Source organism: Delphinapterus leucas, chromosome 10, assembly GCF_059928025.1.
Source record: "Delphinapterus leucas isolate spDelLeu-1000000601 "Yukka" chromosome 10, BTC_Dleu_Yukka2, whole genome shotgun sequence".
NCBI lineage: Eukaryota > Metazoa > Chordata > Mammalia > Artiodactyla > Monodontidae > Delphinapterus > Delphinapterus leucas.
The window spans coordinates 20,284,720-20,311,202 of record NC_143138.1 but is presented as its reverse complement, the minus strand read 5'-3'; the positions used below and the strand labels follow the sequence as shown (position 1 = coordinate 20,311,202).

The following is a 26,483-nucleotide window of genomic DNA, read 5'->3' as shown; positions in this document are numbered from 1 at the left end:
TGAATGTAAGTGAGCAGAAAACACCCCGAAGAGTCGGTATCTACGCACCAAGCTGTGGAAAACATCCTTGGAAGGGTTCATGGTTCTAACACCTGGGAACAGACTGCAGGTAGGTGAAAAGATGCACAAAATCAGGTCACACAGGTAGGAAAGTGGAGCAAAGAGGCAGGGAAACGTCATCTCTGAATACATGCTCTGACTCTGTATAAAAGAAATCTCTATAAACTTCACCATGGTTTTCAACTGCAATTTAAAAACCACAAAAGGGAATTCGATTAAATGAAATCAAATTTAAAGAAAATATTTATTGATTACGTACAAGGCCTTAGGCTAGATGTAGTGTGTCTTCGAAGGTTAGGAAAGAATGACGGACAGAAGTAGGGAAGAGAACTAAGCTGGTGGAGAAACATCCACATCTAATTACAGTGAGGCAGAATGAAGGAAGCACTGTTGCAGGAGTTTAAACCAAAGGAGAGGGTCCAATAGACAAGGCTGTCCAGTAGGGCTGCACCTCAGGGCATATGACGCACATGACAAGAAAGATGAAGGGCCTCACACTCATTCTGCCCCTCACTGCCTCCCAAACCCAAACAATAACAAGAGGTCTTTGGGGTCTGGATTCTTCAACTGAGCGTAACGTTTCTGGGGGTTCAACCGTGTCTTAGGCAGGATCAGTGCCACGTTCTCTCATGCTACTGAGTAAGTGCTCCACAGTACAGATACACCATATTTTGTTTATCCCCTCACCAGTAATGGGCATTTGGGTTTCCACTTTGGGGCGATCATGAATAACACTGCTATCAACATTCATTCACGAGTCTTCTTGTGGACACACGTTTCATTTCTCTTGGTAACACCTAGAAGTGGAACTGCTGGGTCATCAAGCAAATTTGTGTTTAACTTTTTTTTTTCTTCGCGGTACGCGGGCCTCTCACTGCTGTGGCCTCTCCCGTTGCGGAGCACAGGCTCCGGACGCGCAGGCTCAGCGGCCATGGCTCACGGGCCCAGCCGCTCCACGGCATGTGGGATCTTCCCGGACCGGGGCACGAACCCATGTTCCCTGCATCAGCAGGCGGACTCCCAACCACTGCGCCACCAGGGAAGCCCCTGTGTTTAACTTTTGAAGCAACTGGTTAACCAGTATCCAAAGAGGCTGCCCCATTTTACACTCCCGCCAGTAATGCATGAGTTCCCATTTCCCACATCCTCTCCAACACTTATGTTGATTATAGGCAAACTATTGGCTCTGAAGTGGTATCTCAATGTGGTTTGAATTTGTGTTTGCCTGATGACTAAGGAGTGTCCCTCACTGCACTCTGGATTTCACATCCTTAGCAACTGGCTTTTAACAACTACTGATTTTGTCCTGTCAGTAGAGAAAAATGTTCAAGTCCCTTCCATCTTAAAAACAAAAGCCAAACAGCCCTCATGTCTATAAAAGGTGATCTATAACGGTTCCCACTTTGTTATAGTCACCTCTTTGTGGCATTCCGACTAATAGAACAGTTGTTTTTCTTAAAGAAAAGACTAAACCCCAGAGAAACTCCTGTTGCAGGGATATGTATCCATTATTTTCAGCTTTGCCCTATATATCTATGAGAGTGTCTTTCATGTGAACTAGTTTTCCAATTCAGTCTCAACCTTCCTTTAGGTTCACTACTTCAGAGGCTGTGAAGTTCCTCTTCGAATGTTTGTTTGGAAACCACATGGGTGTCTTTTTCAATGAAGAACAATGTCAATATCAGGAATAAAAAAGCAGAACTGAATGTCTATATCAGTATCTTCAGCTCAGTTTAATAATTAATCCTCATCGAATATGTAACATCACAAGATGAAAGGCCCTTATTCAACAATGCTGGAAAACACCTGCCACAGATAATGAAAACGAAGTATTCCCTCTAGAGACAAAGCTACTTCATCTTAAACCTCATCCATCAATGTTCTCCCACTGTGAATTCAAACTCTCAAGTTTCACTTTCTAAACCTACTGACTCTTCCCTCTACTCACACAAACACTTGTAATGAAAACTTCTTTTGCCTCATCATGAAATCTAGTCCTTCAACTTCTCTCTATTCTTACATTCAAATCCTGTTAAAAGTTTGAAAACATTTGTGATGGTCAGAATTGTAAGACGGTCCTCAAGATTCCTGCCCCCTGGTAAACACACCCGCTATAATTTCTTCAAGTGTGTGGGCAGACCAATGAATATGCTGGGATATTATGAATGTGATTAGGTTACTAATCAGTCAACTCCGAGTTAATCAAAAGGGAGATTGGGGCTTCCCTGGTGGCGCAGTGGTTGGGAGTCCGCCTGCCAATGCAGGAGACGTGGGTTCGTGCCCCGGACCGGGAAGATCCCACGTGCCGCGGAGCAGCTGGGCCCGTGAGCCATGGCCGCTGAGCCTGCGCGTCCGGAGCCTGTGCTCTGCAACGGGAGAGGCCACAACAGTGAGAGGCCCACATACCGCAAAAAAAAAAAAAAAAAAAGGGAGATTGTCTTGGGTGGGTCTGACTCAAACAGGTGAGCAGACTGAAAGAAAGAGCATCAGAGAGATGTGCTTCTGCTGGCCTGGAACGCGAGGCAGACAGGCATGTTGTGAGAGGGGGGGACTACATGGCAAGGACCTGAACACAGCCTCCAGGTGCTGGGAGTGGTCCCTGGCAAGCAGCGAGCAAGAAAATAATTACCTAGTCCTACAGCCTCAGGAAATTGATTCTGCCAACAACCAGAGAGCTTGAGGAAGACCCCAGGTCACAGGTAAGATCACAGCCCCTGCTAACAGCTTGATTTTTGCCTCATGACACTGAGAACCCACCTAACCTCTACCCAGACTTCTGACCCCAAAACACTGTGTCGTAATAAATCTGTGTCACCTTACGCTGCCAAGTTTCTGGTAATTTGTTACCCAGCAATAAAAAATCAATACAATAGTTTAAAAATAATATCCTCTTTCCGAGAAAGACAAATAACCATATCACTTATACGTAGAATCTAAAATATGACACAAATGAACATACCTACAAAACAGAAACAGACTCACAGACATAGAGAAGAGACGTGGTTGCCAAGGGGGAGGGGAGGTTGGGGAGAGGGATGGACTGGGAGTCTGGGGTTAGTAGATGCAAACTATTTCATCTGGAATGGATAGACAACATGATCCTACTGTATAGCACGGGGAACTATATTCAGTATCCTGGGATAAACCATAATGGAAAAGAATATAAAAGAGAATGTATATATGTGTATAACTGAATCACTTGGTTGTACAGCAGAAATTAACACAACACTGTAAATCAACTAGACTTCAATAAAAATAATAAATAAAAATAATATCCTCCTTTCCATCTGGGTCACTTCAAGAATAGCTTATCAGCTGATAAAATTGTAGCACGAGTATTTTCACAAAGGGGTGGAAAGAATTAGAAGCCAACAAGAGCATCAGCAGCATTTATAACATAATTACAGCTAAGCTTGACACTATTCTTCAGGCATGGCTCAATTAAAACTCCCTAATCCTCTTACAGTTCTGGCATCAATGGTCACGTAAATGTTACGGTACCTCGATCCTCCAGTGGGTTGCCAGCAAGGTTAATCGTATGGAGTCCTGAGTTGGGATTATGTGCTAGAGCACTGGCCAGTTTTTGTGCAAAATCTCTGCAAGTAAACAAAACAGTCAGATGAAATAACACAAAGTGTAAAACTGCTCAAATAAAAAATTTAAAGCTAGAATAGCTAGGGTGAAATCTAAAAAGAGAAAAGCATTCTTTACGATATTAACCTATATATCATATATTTGTTAAGAACCAATCTATTTACCCTAGTTCATATCCTCATTAGAGTCTGTAAAGCCATAGCTAGAATATGGTTCATCTTGATCAGTCAAAATCTCATTCAAAAGAAAAAAGAAAATATATAATTGCCCCTTTAAAGACACACTGCAGGATGCTACTAGTAGTACTATTTGGCTCCTTCATGACTTAAAAAACAAATCCTAAACTGAACCTGCTTTTCATGAAAAGTACAGTAGGCTATTCACTGTATCAGTTCTAATTTCATGCAATAATCATGAATGCAAAACTGACTGCCCTAATCATTGAATTTAAAGGCTACAGTTGCTAGCACTATATTTTAACAAAAGTCAAAATCACTATCTCAGGTGTGTTTAACGTAAAATAACGCACTAAGTGCTATGATTATGAAACCGTCAACCCTCCTCACGTAGTAGCAGTAAAATCTTTACTCCAGCAGATTCAAACTCACCTGCCCCTGGTAAGGCTTGGGTATTGGTTACTGAACCACTAGATGAAGATTATTTAAGTGTGAATTTGAAAAGGGAGAGAAATGGCTAAAACAGCTCAAAACAAAGCAGTAACATCCTATGAAATGTGTTATTACTATGACTGCCATTAATGATACTAGTAAAAGCTAACGCATAGCATCTATAATATGAAAGATACTTTTCTAAACACTTCCCATGTATTAATTCATTTATCCTTACTACCATATTCTATAAAGTAGGCATTATTGTTATCTCCACCCTAAAGATGAAGAGACTGAGGCACAGAGAACTGAAACAATTTGCCCAAAGCCATCAGGCATCTGGCTCAAGGGTCCACGCTCTTAACCACTATACTTATGTACCATCAAACATACCATGTGACACAACTGCAAAAGATGTTAGAAAATCCTTGACCTTCATGATAATGATGGGGATCACAGAGACTTTTTTTAAGAAAGGAATACACTATACTCTATATGTGAGTAGCCTAACGTTTTTCTCAAAACTATATATTAATTTTAGAGGAAATGGCAAAATGTTTTAAAGCAACACATTCATGTATTCAGGAAATACTCACGTTCTGAGTCCAGCGTTTTCCAACACCAGTTCTTCCAGTCGATTGGACCTACTCACCACCCTCAAGATCTGTTCGCAGACATCAGTGGACTATAAGAGAAAATATTCTTTGAGCATGTCATAAGTCTAAAAATAATCTCACTTCACTGTCATAAATCTATGCAGATGCGAAGTTTTTGTTAAATAAATCATTCATTCAACAAACTATGACTCAACATCTACTACTACACACCCCTCACAATGAAGGTCCTGGGAATACAACGTAGAGGACAAGGTGTCTGCCTTCAAGAGTGTACCCTCCGGAAGGCAATCAGACAAGAAGGAAATACACCATTATGATAGAAAAACAGAAATATAGAAATAGAAAACTAGAAAGGCCATTTTTGGTAGTGCTATGGGCATACAGAGGCGTATCTCACCCAACCCTGGGAAAACCAAAAGGAATTCCCAAGAAAGGGATATCCAAAATAACAAACTAAAGACTGAGTGGTTGCAACAATGGTGATGATGACAATGATGAGGCTTTCTTCACTGAGCTAAGCCCTTTACATGCATTTCATTATAAAACTGTTAATTAAGTATTACTATTCCCTTTTTGTAGATAAGAAAATTAGATTAAAGATGTCATGTACTTGAAAAGGGAGGCTGAATAACCACTTGATAATCGTTAGGTATTACGATGCTCCTACTAGTAATCTCTAAATAGGGTAAGGTAATAAGAAAGACTTCAGTAATTAATGGTCTCATGTTAATAAACCTCATGTTTACAAAAATTATGTAGTTGTAAACTTACATCTGTCAAAATATTTTAAATTCTTATGATATAATGTTAAATGAAAATGCATAAGTAAAATAAAATGTTTAATAAAGATTACAACAATTGAAATAGGTAAGCTATGTAGCAAAAGTCTTGAGGGGACTATGAAAAATGAAGAGTTGTGCCCTGGTAGAATTGTGCATAATTTTTTCTTTTAAATTTTTATTTATTTATGTTTTATATTTACTTATATCCTGCCTTATTCCAAAAGTAATTTAAGGTGGCTCCTGACCTTAAAATTATTTGGACATTAAAAAGTGATATTTAAATGTCATTATAATCTAGGGTCTATTTAAATCCTTTATATTATTTTAAAAAGAGAGAGAAATCATTTTGTGTCATGCATACAAATGTCAAAGCAGTTTCTTTTCTTAAAAACCACATAAAAGTATTATAGTTCTTTGATTTATCAGATCATAAATACCCAAGTGGATTAACCATTATGGGAACAGTATAAAATATAGCAAAAGTTCTCCAGTCAAGCAGCCTTTAGAAAAACTGACTTGGAAAAACCACCAAGTCACCCAGCATTTAAGGCTGTTATAATTCTTCTGTGCTGCTTGATCCCACTGGGTCTATATTGTTGCTTTCACACTATTCCTGGGCTTCTAATGTGTCCCACAGATTGATGAGGGGAGAGGAAAATTAATTCCAAGTGACCCAATGCCTGCAATTTATATTATGCTGACAGTGGTGATTTTCAAAATGGTGACCCCTCATCAGTATAATTCTTCGCCTTACAATGTACAACCAGAGGAACTGATCTTATTCTGTGTCGTCATGATAAAAAGTGATTACTCAGACACGTTTTTGCAAAGATTATTCTAATTTCCAGAAACAATCCATGGTATCATTACCGTTCCAGGGCTAGCTCAGAGCATCCAGAAAAGTAATTTACCAAAGCCAGGATGTAAAGCAGGGCTTTCATTTACCCATTGGGCATAATTACTGTAATAAAAGTTTTTTTAAAAAATGTATGAAAAGTGTGTCCAACTTTTCTTTAAAGATGCCAGTAGGGGAGAAGAGTAATAAGTCGTTCATGATTACATTAATTTTGCTACTTTTTATTAAGTGCCAACTACATGAAAAGCATTATTTGCTACACCAAAGAATATAAAGTGATGGACATTTTAAAGAGATACACACACAAACCTAGATAACAAGTAAATGTTACCATTACGTAGTCTTCCCCAAATGTCTACTTCATGTTCAGCACTACGTTTACAGGTTTAGAGGAAATTTTTTTTAACGAATTAATACAATGACTCTCTAAGAGCTTGTATTTATTTAAAAATCAAATGTAGGGCTTCCCTGGTGGTGCAGTGGTTAAGAATCCGCTTGCCAATGCAGCAGACACAAGTTCAAGCCCTGGTCCAGGAAGATCCCACATGCTGCAAAGCAACTAAGCCCATGCACCGCAACTACTGAGCCTGCACTCTAGAGTCCACGAGCCACAACTACTGAGCCCGCGCACCACAACTACTGAAGCCCGCACACCTAGAGCCCACGCTGTGCAATGAGAAGTCACTGCAATGAGAAGTCCGCGCACCGCAACGAAGAGCAGCCCCTGCTCGCCTCAACTAGAGAAAGCCCGCGCGCAGCAATGAAGACCCAAACGCAGCCAAAAAAAATAAAATAAAATAAATTTAAAAAATAAGAAAATCAACTTTAAAAAAATTTAAAAATAAAAAGTACAGTATAAAAACTAGAAGAATCACTATAAAATAACAAATGAACTAATTCAATAAAACAAATATGAAAATTTGGAACTAAGAGGAACCACGTACATTATCCAGCCCAACCATATCATTTTTAAATGATTGAAAAAGACCCAATGATGCTCAATGACTTGCCTAAATTCTAAAACTGAGAGCGTTGAGCAAGACCTCAATTCTACTGCTAATTTAATGAGTCCAGAATCTTGGTCCTAATTGCATATTCAGCATATCTTCAAAAAAAAAAAATCCCTCTATCCCTCCATTTAAATTCACGATACTGACTGCTAACTGGCTTCATAAGATCAGCATAAAGCATATGTCATATTTTTCCTGTGGTACCTTAAGCTCAGGAGACTTCTATTGAGCAAGCAGCAATCTTAACAACCCAGAGAATTCATATAACTTGAGAGGAGGTTACTTCTTTTTACACTTCGTGTTTTAAAAAATTCACAGAAGGTGTAATGCCTTCCTTTGCCTCAAACAGACCAGGTGTTAGAAAATGTTCTGAGGCTGCATACTGTAGAAGCCATCAAAAGGGAAAGTATCATTTTTTTTTCTTTTTTTTTTTTAATTTCTCTTTTTGGCTGTGTTGGGTCTTCGTTGCTGCGTGCAGGCTTTCTCTAGTTGCGGCGAGCAGGGGCTACTTTTCGCTGGGGTGTGCAGGCTTCTTATTGCGATGGCTTATCTTGTTGTGGAGCACAGGCTCTAGGCGCACAGGCTTCAGTAGTTGCAGCATGCAGGCTCAGTAGTTGTGGCACACGGGCTTAGTTACTCGGCGGCATGTGGGATCTTCCTGGACCAGGGCTCGAACCCGTGTCCCCTGCGTGGGTAGGTAGATTCTTAACCACTGCGCCACCAGGGAAGCCCCATTCTTGGTTTTTTTAACTTTGGGTAACAAACATGGAAGAATTGCTAGTATTCTTTTTGAAAACTTGCAGAGAGATAGCCCAAAGACCATTTTTCATTTTTAAATACCAAATATTAAAACTATGCACGTTTGCATTTTTATGTTTAAATCTCAGTTAATAGATAAGCAGTGAGGGCAATCCTCAAATCCTGTCACTCCACTTCCTGCCATCCCGGGACACCCAAGAAAGCATATGAACGCTTACACGCTTTGTCTAGCCAAGACTGAAATAATTAGGTACATGTTTTCTTCCCTAAACATCTAAGGCAGTTAAAAGGAGATGCTGCCTGGGAGGAATAATGACAGAATGGCAGCACCGGTGGCCTGGTACTAATGATTTGGGACAACTTCCAAAAGTGGGATTTCCACAACCTCCTCACAGCTTTCTTGTGCCCCATTTTGAAAATCATGCGCTTAGGTGAATGTCTGACTGAACCAGGAAACCTGAAAAGCATTGTTCTCTCTGATCCCACAATCCCTGAGCTAATCTACTTCTCATTCCTCAAAATGGCTCCCCTCGTGCATCTGGAATCTCTGCTGGTTCAGTCCTGCAAATGGTCCCCATCCCTGCAAACAGCAATGAGAGACTTCTGTTCCCAGGTCTCCCATCACGGCTGTTTGTTCCCTGGGAGGTCACCATCCGTACCTCAAATCATCACTGACCTCAGGCGCCACCACCACCACCCCGGGCCGTGTAGCTGATACAGTTTCCATAATTCATGCTCCCCCATTTGTTCATTTCTCAGCCTCTTTGCTAATCTGATTGTGACACGCCTGTAATACGTTAGGCATTGTTAGAATTTCTATACACATTATTTACTCATCTCAATAACCTGCAAAATAGTTATATTTCTATGTCCATTCATTCATTCGACAAACTCATTTGACATCTATTTATTAAACCAAGTTTTACTGTATAGCTATTGAGCCACAGATTCTGATAAGACATGAGCTCCAACTAGCTCACAATAATAGGGACGCAGGAAACAGAGGCCCTTGGAAGGTCAAGTAATGTATCTAAGGTCACACAGCCTTGTAATAAGAGTCAGAATCTGAAACCCAGATTTGTGGGTTTCCAAGCCCACACTCTTTTTGTCTGCTGCATTGGCTCTTAATAATCCCCAAATGAGTTCTGCCTATGCTCATACCTATAACACCTTAAGCCACTCACACGCCAGGCAAGTTCAGAGAACCAGCAGGCTGGCTGCCAGCAAATCTCAACCCTCCACTTTCAATAGATCCATGTCTCAATCCAAATCCTGTCTCTTCACTTTTAAAATCTTAAACCCCCAGTTTCTATGACCTCTGAAAGGTGGAGGCTTGAATGTAAGAGTCTCCAATAAAACAACATCTAAATTATCTTCTGTGCTAAAATGAAGCAGCAGAAACCTAACTCATGGATAAGCATCTGTCCATATGGCTGCTTTGAATTTGCAAAAAAAAAAAAAACCCAACAGAGCATCTTATTTCCAATAGTAAAACAGACCAAAACTTTGGCTCCCCTATGCCTTATGAAAACTAACAGATTTCACTTTGATTTCATTTTGCTTACACATAAATCTGCCCAAAAACTCATCTAGAAAATTAATGCTAACTATCATAATTAAACCGGACCAACTCTACCTTAGCAACGTTTTCCTAAATTCTCAGGAAGCGAAGCTTTGTGGAGATGGAACGCAAGATAGGAACATAAAACCTGCTATCTGTAGCTGTGCAAATGTAACTTTAATAGTCTTTGCCAACAGAATGAGTATGTACTGAAGGCTCCACTAAATGTGTCTTTCTGTTCATCATCTAAAATTGCCTGAAGGAGCTGAAAACATGAGGAAGTACTTCTCTGAAGCATCTCACATTACAAACTTTATAAAATGGTCTGCAGATCATTTATAAGAAAATATCCCCCTAAGAAATAACATGTATGCAGCTCACCAGTGTGGTAGAAAAACAAATGTGTGTTGTGTTTTTATATAATTATCAGGTTTTTGAAATTCAGCAAAGCTAAGCAACATCTTCAATTACTTACCAGTTTTAGATCCTTAGAGGACACCTTAGTGAACCACTGATTGTATTCCAGAGCAGCAATGATAGGTATTAGGTCCCTAGAAGCAGAAACAACAAAATACATAAAAGTGCTCTTACAGTGGCCATATTGGCGCTTGACTTTTTAATCCATGACATCCCAGTTTACCTGTTAATTTCTGTTATTTATAAGCACAACATTCAGCTATATCTATTTTGACCCCCAGACAACAATTAAATTCTCTAGGACAGATCTTCAGGATGATGTAAGCAGAATTCCTAAAAGTTGAAGGTAAATTACCTCTAGGGACTCTGATTCCTATTTCCAAAGAAAAGAGGTTGGTAGCAGTGTTTGTTTGAAGAACCTCCTTACTCTAAGAGAAATCATATGTCTAATTCCATACTAACAGGTCCTATTTCTTTAGACTGCTCCTTCATAAATTCTTTCACCATCAAGTATATCATATGCTCTCTAGCTAGAGGAGTTTATACGGCAAGCAAGGACAGTATCTAGCCTGATAATAAGTGACATCGGATGGGATCACCAATGCTTACTGGCAAGCATCCCACAACCATTTGGTACCTTGCTTGCAGTTCTTAGTACGGATTATACACATGAGATAGCCCAGGTGTTTTTTTTGTCTTATGCTTCATACAAGTTCTTCAGTCATAGAGTGAAGCTCTTTGTATCAGAGATCTGCCACCACACTATTTTTCCAGACCCTAACTCATGCTCAAGCCAAAAAGCAGACAATTCACTGCTCACCAAACATATGCAATTTCACAGTCAGAGTTATCTTTTATGAGGGGGAAGAAGGGTGGGGGGAAGGAATAGTTAGGGCGTTTGGGACTGACACGTACACACTGCTATATTTAAAATGGATAACGAACAAGGGCCTACTGTACAGCCCAGGGAACTCTGCTCAGTATTATGCAACCTAAATGGGAAAATGTATAACTAAACCACTTTGCTGTACACCTGAAACTATCGCAACATTGTTAATCAACTACACTCCAGTATAAAATTAAAAGTTAAAAAAAAATTTTAAATCCATGTATCTTTCAATGCCTGTATCATAATCCTCTCCTCTATTAAGTTCTCCCAGGTCACCACAACCAGCACAATTTTTACACCTCTACTCAGCCTTTATTTTATTCTGTCTTATAGTATAGTTTGATGCTTAAACATCTATTCCTCATCACCCCAGGTTGTAAGTTCTTTAAAAACAACATCCCTGTCTATTTCAGCTTTGTGGCTTCAGGGAGGCCATATCAGTTTTACCCTCAGGGCATGACAAGCAGCAAATGAACACATTTTTACTGAAATAGAAATGAAAGGCAGAAGGTAGAAAGAGAACTGAAAATCACTATTATTTCAAGCCTCAAGGTACCAGGCCCCATGCTAGGCACTTTACATTTAAATCTCAAACAACAGCTCATTTAAATCTGAAAACAACGCTAGGAGGTATTATTGTTTACATTTTACAGATGAAGAAATAGATGCTCAGAGAAATATAGTGAAACTAGGCCAAAGGGACAGAACTACAGTCGAAACCCAGCCTCTGAAGCACGTGTGTGTAGTTTCATCAGATTTGCTTTAAAAAGTGAAACGAGCATCCACAGGTGTCAGAGAAAACGCCAGGGAATTAGTCTTAGTCATGTGGTTCCACGTGCCATCTTTTCCACCGAAAAGCCTCTTTATTAACTTTGCTAAGTTTTAGATTAAAAAAAGAAGTTTCAGATTAAAAAACAAAAACAACTCTTCCCATAGTTGTTTTAGGGTCTCCACTCTCTCATCTCTTTCCATCGACCAAGGGCTCAGAACAAGTCCCGACATTTCTCCATGACATCTAATGACAGTTGCAGCTTCTCTGGGAGTAAATTCCACCTTATAATACAGGGCACCCCAAGCCCACGGTATCTGAGAGTTCTCACCTGTACTTTCCCATTCAGGAACTATGGCAAATCATTCTCATCTCATCTCCTTTTGTGGATTTAATGTCAAGTAGTGACTACACTTCAGAACCTCTTTATTGTGTATTTTGTTCTGTCACTTGATGTGACTTGAAGTACAGCTGGCTTTTGTCATATGAATTCATTTCCAGGAGTTGAAGGGCACATCAATAATAGAACCAGGTTTCACGTTAATGCAGTGGGTAGGACAGCATCATCTCTATATATGACATGCAAAAACCTTGAAAATAATATTCTGGTACACTAAAAGTCAAACCTAACACTTAATGACACCAGAAATGTTTGGAGTGCAATTTAAAATTAAATTTTAAAAATATACAGCGTTACAGGTGCATACTTGTGTGATCAGAGCCAATGAGTGTAATTGGTAAAAACTACATATAAAATGATAGATATAAATGCTCACAAATATAGACACTGTGTTTTTTTTTAAGAAGAAAAGTATAGCAAAATGTTACGAGAATACCTTGCCTGGGTGGTAGCATTAAAGATGATATGAATATTTTTCTAACAGAATTTTTGTACTATATTTCTAAATTTATCCATAATGATCCATATTCATAATCTAAAAGAATCATAAAAGTAAATGTTCTATGGATGGTGTAAATAAAATTTTATTATAGAAAAAATGTCCATGAAGATGATGGAGACGCGTGCATGCTGGCATGGTCTGCCCACCGTGTTTCTCTAAATTATGTTAATGCCTAGGCTTTTTAATGTTAAAAATCAATTAGAAAAGGACAAACATATACTGTAATTCATTCAATAAACATTTATTTAGTACCTACTAAGTCCTAGGTAGGGATATTAGGGTCTGAGGATTAAGTGATGAGTAAGGGCAGCTCTCCAGTGGTGGAGAAAGACCCCTCCTCAGCTATCTGCAGCACCATGGGAGACACGCTGAAAAGGGAGCATGTTCAAAGTGCCCTAAGAACACAGAAGGACATAAGCACTTCATCCTGGAGCAAATGGGGAAGGGTCCACAAGGCTTGAGAGATAGGAAGGGGCCAATCAGGCAGGGAAAACGGAAGACAGTATTTCAAGTAATTAGGAAGAGCATGTGCAAAGGCATGGGACCTCGAAAATGACCAGCAACTCCATCCATTCACAGATCCAGCGAGTGCCACCCACAGTGCATGAATCACTGGGTTGAGGCAACAATGAACACAGCAAGATAGCCCCTCCCCTTGTGATACTAGCCACCCAGCACAGCCTAGCAGAAGGCTCAGGAAATAAAAGCAACTCTAATAGAGTGAAATAATCCCTCTGGCATAGGGGGAATATGAAGTACTACTGTGCAAATAAGAGAGATGTTAAAAAAAAAAAAAAAGCAGTCACAAAAGATTCTTATGGGAAGTTCATGAGCCTTCTAGATGAGACACATCACCATCCCAGAAGAAATGGTCAACAGAGTAATGTATGGCTTAGTCAGAGTTTTTTTGTGTTTTTCTTTTTTTTCTTTTTTTGCTGTACGTGGGCCTCTCACTGTTGTGGCCTCTCCCGTTGTGGAGCACAGGCTCCGGACACGCAGGCTCAGCGGCCATGGCTCACGGGCCCAGCCGCTCCGCGGCATGTGGGATCTTCCCGGACCGGGGCACGAACCTGCGTCCCCTGCATCGGCAGGTGGATTCTCAACCACGGTGCCACCAGGGAAGCCCAGTTTAAGAGTTTTTATAACTGACGCCAAAAGCAAAGAAAAAAACAATGATACACTGGACTTTATCAAAGTCAAAAAGTCTTGCTCAGCAACAGATGCTGTTGAGAGAAGGGTGAGACAACCATATTCTAGGAGACAATATTTGCAAATCCCAGTTCTGACAAAGGACTTGGTATTCAAAATGTATAAAGAACTCTCAGAAGTCAGTAATAAGAAACAATTAACTCAATTTTTTTCAAATGAGCAGAAACATCTAAACAGATGCTTCATCAAAGAAAATATACTGAAGGCAAATAAGTACATGAAAGATTTTCAAAATTATTAGCCATTAGAGAAATACAATTTAAAGCCAAAATAAGATGTCACTACAAACCTACTGAATTGCTTAAACAAAAAAAAAGTGACAATATCAAGTGCTGACCAGGATGCAAAGCGACTGAAACCTGATACACTGCTGACGGGAATGCAAATGGCACACTCAAGGTGGACAACAGCATGACAGTGGCTTAGTAAGTTTTATGTACATTTACCACAATCCAGCAACCTCAATTCTGGGCATTCACCCAAGAGAAATAAAAACTTTTATTTACACAAAAGCTTACATATTGGGTTGGCCAAAAAGTTCCTTTGAGTTTTTCCATAAGATATGACGGAAAAACCCAAACGAACGTTTTGGCCAACCCAGTAGTATTGTTAATAAACAGCTGTATTCGTAATTGTCAAAAACTGGAAACAACACAGAGGTAGATGTCGTCCAGTGATGCTGTGTGACACCAGGTTAGAAAAGGTAATAATATGGCTGCTGCTTAGCCCGTTCTCCCTGTCTCCCTCCTCCTCTGGATTTGGCCTCCCTTAAATAGAAAATACACAAGACACTACATAACTAATTTCATTTCTGAGAGTTCATTTTCTGGGACGGCTTTCTCAGAGCACAGTTATCAGTGAGCACATAAGCAAATCTTGGATAAATACTCAATTTGCATTCACGTGCGTCTCCCAACTGCTGTGCTGATGTCACCTCACTGCAGAGAACTCCCTGCACTTCCCTGACGGGGGTCTGTGTCACTCAGGAACAATTCTTGCCCATGTTTTCACTAAGTACTGCTTGTATCACATAATGATTATATTATACAATGTAGAAAGCTTTCCAAACACCCGTGCTAGTCATCTTGACTGATTTTCTCATGGTGGGAAGTGGGTAACAGCTTTTTGCCATCAGTTCATGGCATTTATTGTATATCCCACTGTGGTTTCTTTCTTTCTTTCTTTTTTTTTTTTTTGCGTACGCGGGCCTCTCACTGTTGTGGCCTCTCCCGTTGCGGAGCACAGGCTCCGGACGCGCAGGCTCAGCGGCCATGGCTCACGGGCCCAGCCGCTCCGCAGCATGTGGGATCTTCCCGGACCGGGGCACGAACCCGTGTCCCCTGCATCGGCAGGCGGACTCTCAACCACTGCGCCACAAGGGAAGGCCCCCACTATGTTTTGCTTTGACTTCCTAAATGACTCTTCATTACCACGTGACTTCTGATCTGAAGTTAGCCTTGAAGAGTTAGAGCCGTTGAGGGAAGCCTCTCCTGAGGCAACCTCACAACACAGTATTCTCATGTATGTTCTCATGTGACACTTCTACCATTTCCTTAAAATGGGAGTAAAAACCTTTCAAGACTCCAAAAGCTGAAAAGGAAGAGCCAGTGTGAATAACCTGGAGGGCCACATGGCAGAGTTGTTTCTTATACTCTGCTGAACAGAGACAAGACAGTTCCTACCCCCTAACTTTTTACTGACGTAAACGTACTACGTATAGGGTTGGTTCGTTGTTGTTGTTCGTCCAGCCTCTAGTTGGGGTTGGTAATAAAAGTTGGGATCCTTATTTCTCATTTCAGTTGACACCTTTGAATAATCCAAACTTTCCCTTAAAACTCAAAAGAACCAAGTTTTTCGCTTTTATCTTTCTAGAAGAAAATACCAGCATAAAACTGACAAGACAGAAGCAACATAGAAAAGACCATAAACTACACTCTGAAATATCTAAAATTTTCTGTAATGTAGGGATTTTGTAACTCTAATCCTTTTTCTTTCAATTAAGAAAACTGGTCACTTCATATAGTTGTTCATTTAAAAAGAGGGCAAATCTTATAGGATATAAAAATAGCAAGTATTTATTTAAACATTTTTATGTACTAGCACCAAGTGGTTTTTTTTTTGCAGCACGCAGGCCTCTCACTGCTGCAGTCTCTCCCGTTGTGGAGCACAGGCTCCGGATGCACAGGCTCAGCGGCTATGGCTCACGGGCCCAGCCACTCCGCGGCATGTGGGATCCTCCCGGACCGGGGCACGAACCCGCGTCCCCTGCATCAGCAGGCGGACTCCCAACCACTGCGCCACCAGGGAAGCCCCACGAAGTGTTTTAAATACATGTTTAAAGTGTTTTAGATACATAATCCATGTAGTCTTCACAGTAACTCCAGGAGGGAGGCACTGTCATTAACACCACTTTATAGATGGAGACCCACCCTCCTCTCCCAAGGCACAGAGAGGTTAGTGAGCTGCCCATGGTCACAAAGTTAGTCTGGACAGAGACAGGATTCAGACCCAGGCACTGTGACCTATGATCTGGTTGTCTTAACCACTGTGCCATCATCTCGCTAATGGGTCAGATGCTTTCCATATTGTCAAGAATCTTCAACCTACTCTACAGGGGAATCCAGGGTGGCATATCCATGGGTTTTCAAATCAAAAATTTCAAACCCCTTTCATTACATTCAACCAACCACTTAGTTTCTAATTTGAAAGCCAACACTAAGATGTATTCTGAGGTGATTTCTTAAACAACGATTTTCCTCTTATTCCTTTGGACATCAAAAATAAACTAATATTTGGGGGCTATTAAAAGAAGTTAAAATGCAAAAACAAAGAAGTTGGCAAGCAATCTGGAGTCTAAATCACTTGCCAAATTCTTTGCCACTCTAGAGTCTAGATAATCTATTGAATTAGAATTTCTCACCTGATCTTTGTGATCTAGATGACTTTGTAAGAATTCAATTTTTCCAGTTATTATTTTTGGGCCAAATTTCCCTCCTTACTCCTTCACCCCCGCCCGCCTCCTCCCTGAAACTGTAAAAACACTGTGACTTTCAAATAGTGTGAAATGCTCCAGGACAGTGTTAACGAACAAAAATGACTGACAGATTGGAAGGATGTCTAGCAGGCCCCATAATCTACAATGCAAGAAAAGCATAAAGGTACAGAGTAATAATCCAATGAACAATATTGTGATTATCTGAGTGTGCCCACATACCACAGGATTGAAGAGTTCCCCCCAATAAATCTTACAAACATTTAAAGGCTCGAAGGAAGCGTTTCACGCAAGAATACAGAGTTTTGCCACTCTGCTGCTTTCTGTGTGCACACAATGAAATATGCTGTGTAGTAGAAAGGCTGGTAAAACTCAGGACCACAGCAGTCTGTTCCTGACATATTCATTTGATAGCCTTTCTGGGGATAATTTAGACTTTTCTCCTTTACGTCTAGTTTGAAAATGGGAGTGGGAGAGCTTTAAAAGTTTTTAAATGTCATGGATACCAATCCTGCCTGATATGCTAATTTATATAGATGTATGTTGATGTTCAGGGACATCAACATATAAATGCATACGTCTATATAAACGAGTTGGACCACTCACCAACTCTGACGATATGACAACCTGAAACACTTCCCAGATGAGGACATGCCAGAGGCCTAAAGGGGTATTCTCTAAATTTTTTGATCGTTCACTCCTAACTGAAACGTATTTTGAGCACACATCTCCCCCAAATCTGTGTGTTAATCTATAAATTATATACATGTGCTATTATATTAATATATTAGGCTCAGTAAAAAAAAAATAAAAATAAAAACCATACTCACACACATAAAATGGATAAAAAAAAATAAGCATAAAACAAGTTCTACTCTTTTCTCCACATTCCTCAATATCTCATCATTTACTGTGTTCACCATACAGTCCATCTGACCCGGGCTGGAGACCATTGTTTTACAGAATTATTTACAGAAATTTAGGAATGGAAATAGAAGCTAATGCTTCTGATTCCACACTCCAAACTGCATTTCTTCCTTTTTAAATGAGAGCAGGAATAAAGAGAAGGAGCTTAGATTGGGAAAGAAGTATACCAGTGTCTTCAGGACAACCTTGACAAACATTAATCCACACTCCAAACTCTTCCCTGAAAGCATCAGGCACATGAATGTCACCTTGAGTATGAAATATGACAACACAAAAACATGAGTCTGAAGGGGATGAACTGCTGGCTGGGCTCTCATGAGCCAAGTTTAAGCTCGATGATGCATGTCGCGGAGGCTTCAGAGGAGGGAGAAGATTAGCTCCTCTTAAAAATCTTCAGGGAACAAGAAAAATCGATGTAGTTAAAGCTATATATTCTCTTCTCCTCGGCACCACTACCTCTAACCTCATCGTTCCCTGCCACTCCAAATTACAGTGTAATTACATTTTTAACATGTCAGCTCACAGGCCATTGAGAGATCCCATGAGAAATGTATAACAAAGCCTTCTTCAATCTGTGCCATCTTTTCGGCCCACTGATACCTAATAAGAATAAATTTTAAGAATACACTTAAATAAAATTTTGGAAGCTATAAATAATAACTGAATGGGCATTTTTCCAAGTACTTCCTAATTCCTATTCTCCTCCAGAGACTAACTGGATGGATCCAGGATGACTGCTGTCACCCTCATACCTGAATGCTTATTCAGCAACAACAGGGTACCTGGCCCTACATTTAATTCTGATAGAGCCATAGTTCGTTAGTTAGAATCAATTAATTCATTAATCAGTTACAGCATTCAAGTTGCTTATAAATCTACCTTGAAGCTCCTGGGCAGACCCTAAGCGGTCTAGTGGGGTAGCAGAATATATAGGAACAGAGAGGCTGGTCTACAGTGAAGAGAGAATAGCATGCTGGATGACTCCTAAGAAGCCTCAATACAATGTATATGCTTCTCTGTTTCTCAGTACATGAGGCTCTATAGGTCATGTGATATAACATGTATCATACCACTGGGCATGTCTCTGAAGAAGAGCAGATCCCAGGCAAGTCAGAGGGTGAGGACATTAGTTAGGTCTCTGTGATGAGAACAATGACAAGGGCACTGCCCTGTCCCTAGATCTGCACCTTCTTCTAAATCCGTCTCCTATGTGTGATGATGGGGTCACACAGAGATTACTGTTTCTTCCATCCCTGCGCTCCAGATGATAAAGCTGCCCAAGCCATGTTTGGTCCTCCCTGTTACTAGACCTGCAACATTAACATCAGTACCACACACATGACCCAGATCTCCCACTCTGTATCTGAGCTGGTCCTAGAAAACGGTAGTTACAAACCCCTGGGTGCAAAAAGACAATGAACTGGGCGAGTGAACTGAAAGAAACAGATGGAATTGCATAGGAATCCAGACAGGATTCAGCCCTGGATTGGAGTAGGTGACGCAGAGCAAAACTGGGTGCCATTACAGCAATACTTGCCAATTTGAGTATGGGGAAGAAAGTAACTGAGTAAATCTGATAGGCTCTTAACACATTATTGACCGGGGGATTTCTGTAGAAACCAACACCTCTGGCCGTAATATATCTCTGGTCAAAAATGTGTCAAAACTTAAGCCGCTCAGCCTCCCAGGATTCCGATCTGCTATCCTAGAGCAGTTCAGTTTCCCTTGAAAAACCTTCACTCTGAGCCACTGGTTTGACTGCAGAGTATCAGGTCATACAATGTGAACAAGACAGAGAGAGCCCAGTCCCCATGGAACTTCCATCCTGGGAGCACTAATGATTTCAAGGACCCTTAAGACATCTACCTCTGATGACTAAATACAATGGGGAGAAAAAATGGAATGAAAAATAAAGCTTTGAATGATGGACAATCGGGAGAGCTTTCAGACTGACTATATGAAATGTGTACAGCTTTCTAGAAGGAAGTCTGCTGAAATGATCAGGTTCAGGGACATCAACATATAAATGCATACAGAATCTCATTTTAATTGTAAACAAAATTGCTTATTTGTATCTGAATTATGATCAAATAGAGATACATGGGAGCCACCTGCCACAGTGGGAAAAGTCATCAGTACATATAAGAACTATTGCCCCTATTTTCTAACAAACTCCAGCTCAACACACGGCCCATTTAATCTCTCCTCTTGCACCTCTAATTCCTCCGTTCTCTTCTCCCTAACTCATACCCAAATGAGAAAAATACAAACACAGCGTGTTGTAAAACCTCTCAAATGACCCCCATAACACTCAAATTCTGCCATTATGAATCATTCCAAATTTCTGTGCCATTTAAGTACAGACTGTTCCTTCATGGGTAAGCATGCTCATTCTAACACAGAGAAATGTTCAGCCAATATAATTTGTTGCAACTTGATTAGAAAAATACTATTAATACAGGCCATCTAACAGGACTGGTGGTAGCCTCTTTACACAGAAGCTGGCTTTAATTTTAACAGTAAGAACCATGGGAAAAAATTAACTCCTCAAGAAGAGGAGATAAAATTTAAAGATCTGGGTGATTAAGACAGACATCTGAAAAAAGCCAACTACTTAGGCATTAGCAGGAGAGATGACATCTAGAGCAGTGGTCCCCATTCTTATTAATCAAGCCCACTACAGTAAAAAAGTTTTCTAATTTTTTAGAAAAAAATACTCTAATTTTTAACATTCAGTTATTATATACAAAATATATCATTGTCATGATATATTATAAAACCAAGATAGAAATCTTAAAAGGAGTCAACAATAAAAATAAATAGAGGTTCTAATGTTTTTTGTAGCTCCTTTGGTTACATACATCCCACATAAGAAGCCACTGATCTACATCAAGAGTCAGCAAGCTACAGCCCACAACATATATATATATATATTTTTTAACCATTCTTTTTAAGGATTTATTTTTTTTTTTTTGGCTGCGCTGGGTCTCTTAGTAGTGGCACGTGGGATCCTTGTTGAAGCACTCAGGCTCTTTGTCACGGCACGCGGGCTTCCTCTCTAGTTGAGGCGCCTGCGGACTCCGTACTTGTAGTGCGCAGGCTTAGTTGCCCTGTGGCATGTGGGATCTTAGTTCCCTGACTAGGGATCAAACCCGTGTCCCCTGCATTTGAAGGCAGATTCTTTACCAGTGGACCACCACAGAAGTCCCCACAACATATATTTTTGCAGATAAAGTTTCACTGAAACACAGTCACACTCATTCAGTTGCATACTGTCTAGAATTGCTTACAAGCTATAGCAGCAGTGATGCATAACTGTAACAGTGACTGTCTCACAAAGCCTGAGATGTTTACTATCTGGCCCTTTACAGAAAATATTTCCAACTTCTGATCTAGAGCCTCAGGAATGGAAAAGTCCTTCTAGCCCTTAATGAAGTAAGAAAAGCAGACAATGATAGTCCACCCCGCTAATGTGGCGTTCGCTGATGACATAAAAATTCTCCAGCTGAGAAATTAGGAAAAACCTACTCATGGGAAGATTCTAAGTTTTGACAGAGTTTCTCGATTTTACATAGTACTCTACATAGTTCAAGTAACTGTATTTAGGAGCTTCTCTAGATATAGTTTAATCACCAAATTAAGCACAGGGGATTAACTGGAAAGTTTAGCACTGATGCCACGCATAATCTATTAACTGTAAAAATCATGAAGAGTATACGAAGGAAAGCTGGAGGAACACCTCAGGCTGCCCTACATGTCTCCACTCCTACAGACCAGCTGTTCTCCAAGTATGGTCCATGGACCCCTGGGGGACCCTGAGACTCACTTAGAGGTTCACAAGTTCAAAACAATTTCTATACTAATACTAAAACAAATTTGTCCCTTCTATCATGTTGACATTATATGGATGGTGCAAAAGCCATGGTGGCAAAAACTGTTGGTGTCTTAGCACAAAACAAGGCAGTAGCATCAAACTGTGCTAGTCATCAGTGTATTCTACACCAACACACAAACAAACATCAATTTCATTTAAGAATGTCCTTGATGGGACTTCCCTGGTGGTCCAGTGGCTAAGACTCTGCGTTCCCAATGCAGGGGACCGGGTTCGATCCCTGGTCAGGGAATTAGACCCCACATGCCGCAGTTAGGAGTTTGCATGCCACAACTAAAGATCCCACATGCCTCAACTGAAGATCCCACACACAGCAACTAAGATCCGGTGCTGCATGCATAAATAAATAAATATTTTTTTTTAAAAGAAAAGAAATCAAAGTGATCTGCCAGACTGGTGGAGCTTCAAGATGGCGGAAGAGTAAGACGCGGAGATCTCCTTCCTCCCCACAAATACATCAGAAATACATCTACATGTGGAACAACTCCTACAGAACACCTACTGAACGCTGGCAGAACACCTCAGACCTCCCAAGAGTCAAGAAACTCTCCACGTACCTGGGTAGGGCAAAAGAAAAAACGGCGACAAACAATAGGGACGGGACCTGCCATCAGTGGGAGGGAGCCGTGAAGGAGGAAAAGTTTCCACACACTAGGAAGCCCCTTCGCGGGCAGAGACTGCGAGTGGCGGAGGGGGAAGCTTCGGAGCCGCGGAGGGGAGCACAGCAACAGGGGTGAGGAGGTCAAAGTGGAGAGATTCCCGCACAGAGGATCAGTGCCCACCGGCACTCACCAGCCCGAGAGGCTTGTCTGCTCCCCCGCCGGGGCGGGCGGGGCTGGGAGCTGAGGCTCGGGCTTCGGTCGGAGCGCAGGGAGAGGACTGGGGTTGGCGGCGTGAACACAGCCTGCGGGGGGTTAGTGCGCCACGGCTAGCTGGGAGGGAGTCCGGGGAAAAGTCTGGAGCTGCCAAAGACACAAGAGACTTTTTCTTGCCTCTCTGTTTCCTGGTGCGCGAGGAGACGGGATTAAGAGCCCTGCTTAAAGGAGCTCCAGAGACGGGCGCGAGCCGCGGTTAAAAGCGCGGACCCCAGAGACGGGCATGAGACGCTAAGGCTGCTGCTGCCGCCACCATAAAGCCTGCGTGCGAGCACAGGTTACTATCCACACCCCCCTTGCGGGGAGCCTGTGCAGCCCGCCACTGCCAGGGTCCCGGGATCCAGGTACAACTTCGCCGGGAGAACGCACAGCGCGCCTCAGGCTGGTGAAACGTCACGCCGGCCTCTGCCGCTGCAGGCTCGCCCCGAATCCGTACCCCTCCTTCCCCCCGGCCTGGGTGAGCCAGAGCCCCCGAATCAGCTGCTCCTTTAACCCCGTCCTGTCTGAGCGAAAAACAGACGCCCTTAGGTGACCTACACACATAGGCGGGGCCAAATCCAAAGCTGAACCCCAGGAGCTGTGCGAACAAAGAAGAGAGAGGGAAATGTCCCCCAGCAGCCTCAGGAGCAGGGGATTAAATCTCCACAATCAACTTGATGTACCCTGCATCTGTGTACCTGAATAGACAACGAATCATCCCAAATTGAGAAGGTGGACTTTGGGAGCAACGATATATATATATTTTTTTTCCCCCTTTTTCTCTTTCTGTTAGTGTGCATGTGTATGCTTCTGTGTGTGATTTTGTCTGTATAGCTTTGCTTTTACCATTTGTCCTAGGGTTCTGTCTGTCCGTTTTTGTTTTTTACTTAAAAAATTTTTTTCTTAATAATTATTTTTATGTTAATAACTTTAATTTATTTTATTTTATCTTCTTTTTTCTTTCTTTTTTCCCTTTTATTCTCAGCCGTGTGGAGGACAGGCTCTTGGTGCTCCAGCCAGGCATCAGTGCTGTGCCACTGAGGTGGAAGAGCCAACTTCAGGACACTGGTCCACAAGAGACCTCCCAGTTCCATGTAATATCAAACGGCAAAAATCTCCCAGAGATCTCCATCTCAACATCAAGACCCAGCTCCACTCAACGACCAGCAAGCTACAGTGCAGGACACCCTAAGCCGAACAACTAGCAAGACAGGAACACAAGCCCACCCATTAGCAGAGAGGCTGCCTAAAATCATAATAAGGCCACAGACACCCCAAAACACACCACCAGACATGGACCTGCCCACCAGAAAGACAAGATCCAGCCTCACCCATCAGAACACAGGCACTAGTGCCCTCCACCAGGAAGCCTACACAACCCACTGAACCAACCCTAGCCACTGGAGACAGACACCAAAAACAACAGAAACTACAAACCTACAGCCTGCGAAAAGGAGACTCCAAACACAGTAAGGTAAGCAAAATGAGAAGACAGAGAAACACACAGCAGATGAAGGAGCAAGATAAAAACCCACCAGGCCTAACAAATGAAGAGGAAATAGGCAGTCTACCTGAAAAAGAATTCAGAATAATGATAGTAAAGATGATCCCAAATCTTGGAAATAGAATAGACAAAATGCAAGAAACATTTAACAAGGACCTAGAAGAACTAAAGATGAAACAAACAACGATGAACAACACAATAAATGAAATGAAAATACTCTAGATGGGATCAATAGCAGAATAACTGAGGCAAAAGAACGGATAAGTGACCTGGAAGATAAAATAGTGGAAATAACTACTGCAGAGCAGATTAAGAAAAAAGAATGGAAAGAATAGAGGACAGTCTCAGAGTCCTCTGGGACAACATTAAATGCACCAACATTCGAATAATAGGGGTCCCAGAAGAAGAAGAAAAAAAGAAAGGGACTGGGAAAATATTTGAAGAGATCATAGTTGAAAACTTCCCTAATATGGGAAAGAAGATAGTTAATCAAGTCCAGGAAGCACAGAGAGTCCCATATAAGATAAATCCAAGGAGAAACACGCCAAAACACATATTAATCAAACTATCAAAAAATACAAAGAACAAATATTAAAAGCAGCAAGGGAAAAAGAACAAGTAACACATAAGGGAATCCCCATAAGGTTAACAGCTGACCTTCCAGCAGAAAGTCTGCAAGCCAGAAGTGAGTGGCAGGATATATTTAACGTGATGAAAGAGAAAAACCTACAACCAAGATTACTGTACCCAGCAAGGATCTCATTCAGATTTGACAGAGAAATTAAAAGCTTTACAGACAAGCAAAAGCTAAGAGAATTCAGCACCACCAAACCAGCTTTACAACAAATGCTAAAGGAACTTCTCTAGGCAGAAAGCACAAGAGAAGGAAAAGACCTACAATAATAAACCCAAAACAATTAAGAAAATGGTAATAGGAACACACATATCTATAATTACCTTAAATGGAAATGGATTAAATGCTCCAACCAAAACAAACAGACTGGCTGAATGGATACAAAACCAAGAGCTGTATATATGCTGTCTACAAGAGACACACTTCAGACCTAGGGACACATACAGAATGAAAGTGAGGAGATGGAAAAAGATATTCCATGCAAATGGAAATCAAAAGAAAGCTGGAGTAGCAATTCTAATATCAGACAAAATAGACTTTAAAACAAAGACTATTACAAGAGACAAAGAAGGACACTACATAATGATCAAGGGATTGATCCAAGAAGAAGATATAACAATTGTAAATATTTATGCACCTAACATAGGAGCACCTCAATACATAAGGCAAATACTAACAACCATAAAAGGGGAAATCGACAGTAACACAATCATAGTAGGGGACTTTAACACCCCACTTTCACCAATGGACAGATCTTGCAAAATGAAAATAAATAACAAAACACGAGCTTTAAATGATACATTAAACAACATGGACTTAATTGATATTTATAAGACATTCCATCCAAAAACAACTGAATACACATTCTTCACAAGTGCTCATGGCATATTCTCCAGGATAGATCATACCTTGGGTCACAAATCAAGCCTTGGTAAATTTAAGAAAATTGAAATCGTATCAAGTATCTTTTCTGACCACAACGCTATGAGACTAGATATCAATTACAGGAAAAAATCTGTAAGAAGTACAAAAACATGGAGGATAAAAACACACTACTTAATAACCAAGAGATCACTGAAGAAATCAAAGAGGAAATCAAAAAATACCTAGAAACAAATGACAATGAAAACACAACTACCCAAAACCTATGGGATGCAGCAAAAGCAGTTGTAAGAGAGAAGTTTATAGCTATACAAGCCTACCTTAAGAAACAAGAAACATCTCAAATAAACAACCTAATCTTACACCTAAAGCATTAGAGAAAGAAGAACCAAAAAACCCCAAAGTTAGCAGTAGGAAAGAAATCATAAAAATCAGATCAGAAATAAATGAAAAAGAAATGAAGGAAATGATAGCAAAGATCAATAAAACTAAAAGCTGGTTCTTTGAGAAGATAAAATTGATAAGCCATTAGCCACACTTATCAAGAAAAAAAGGGAGAAGACTCAAATCAATAGAATTAGAAATGAAAAAGGAGAAGTAACAACTGACACTGCAGAAATACAAAGGTTCATGAGAGATTATTACAAGCAACTATATGCCAATAAAATGGACAACCTGGAAGAAATGGACAAATTGTTAGAAATGCACAACCTTCCTAGACTGAACCAAAAAGAAACAGAAAATATGAACAGACCAATCACAAAC

The 26,483-nt window shown here is 40.8% G+C and overlaps 1 protein-coding gene across 4 annotated transcripts in view; it reads right to left on the bottom strand.

The window, feature by feature from the left end:
* Positions 1-26,483, bottom strand: part of CARMIL1 (capping protein regulator and myosin 1 linker 1) — a 319,604-nt gene that overhangs the window by 139,950 nt on the left and 153,171 nt on the right. For all 4 annotated transcript variants that reach the window (XM_022562315.3, XM_089918429.1, XM_089918431.1 and 1 more), the window contains 3 exons: positions 10,323-10,398; positions 4,859-4,947; positions 3,562-3,656 (listed from right to left, as the gene is read on the bottom strand). In XM_022562315.3, coding sequence (XP_022418023.1) covers positions 3,562-3,656; positions 4,859-4,947; positions 10,323-10,398 — 260 coding nt within the window. The remainder of the gene's footprint in view (positions 1-3,561; positions 3,657-4,858; positions 4,948-10,322; positions 10,399-26,483) is intronic.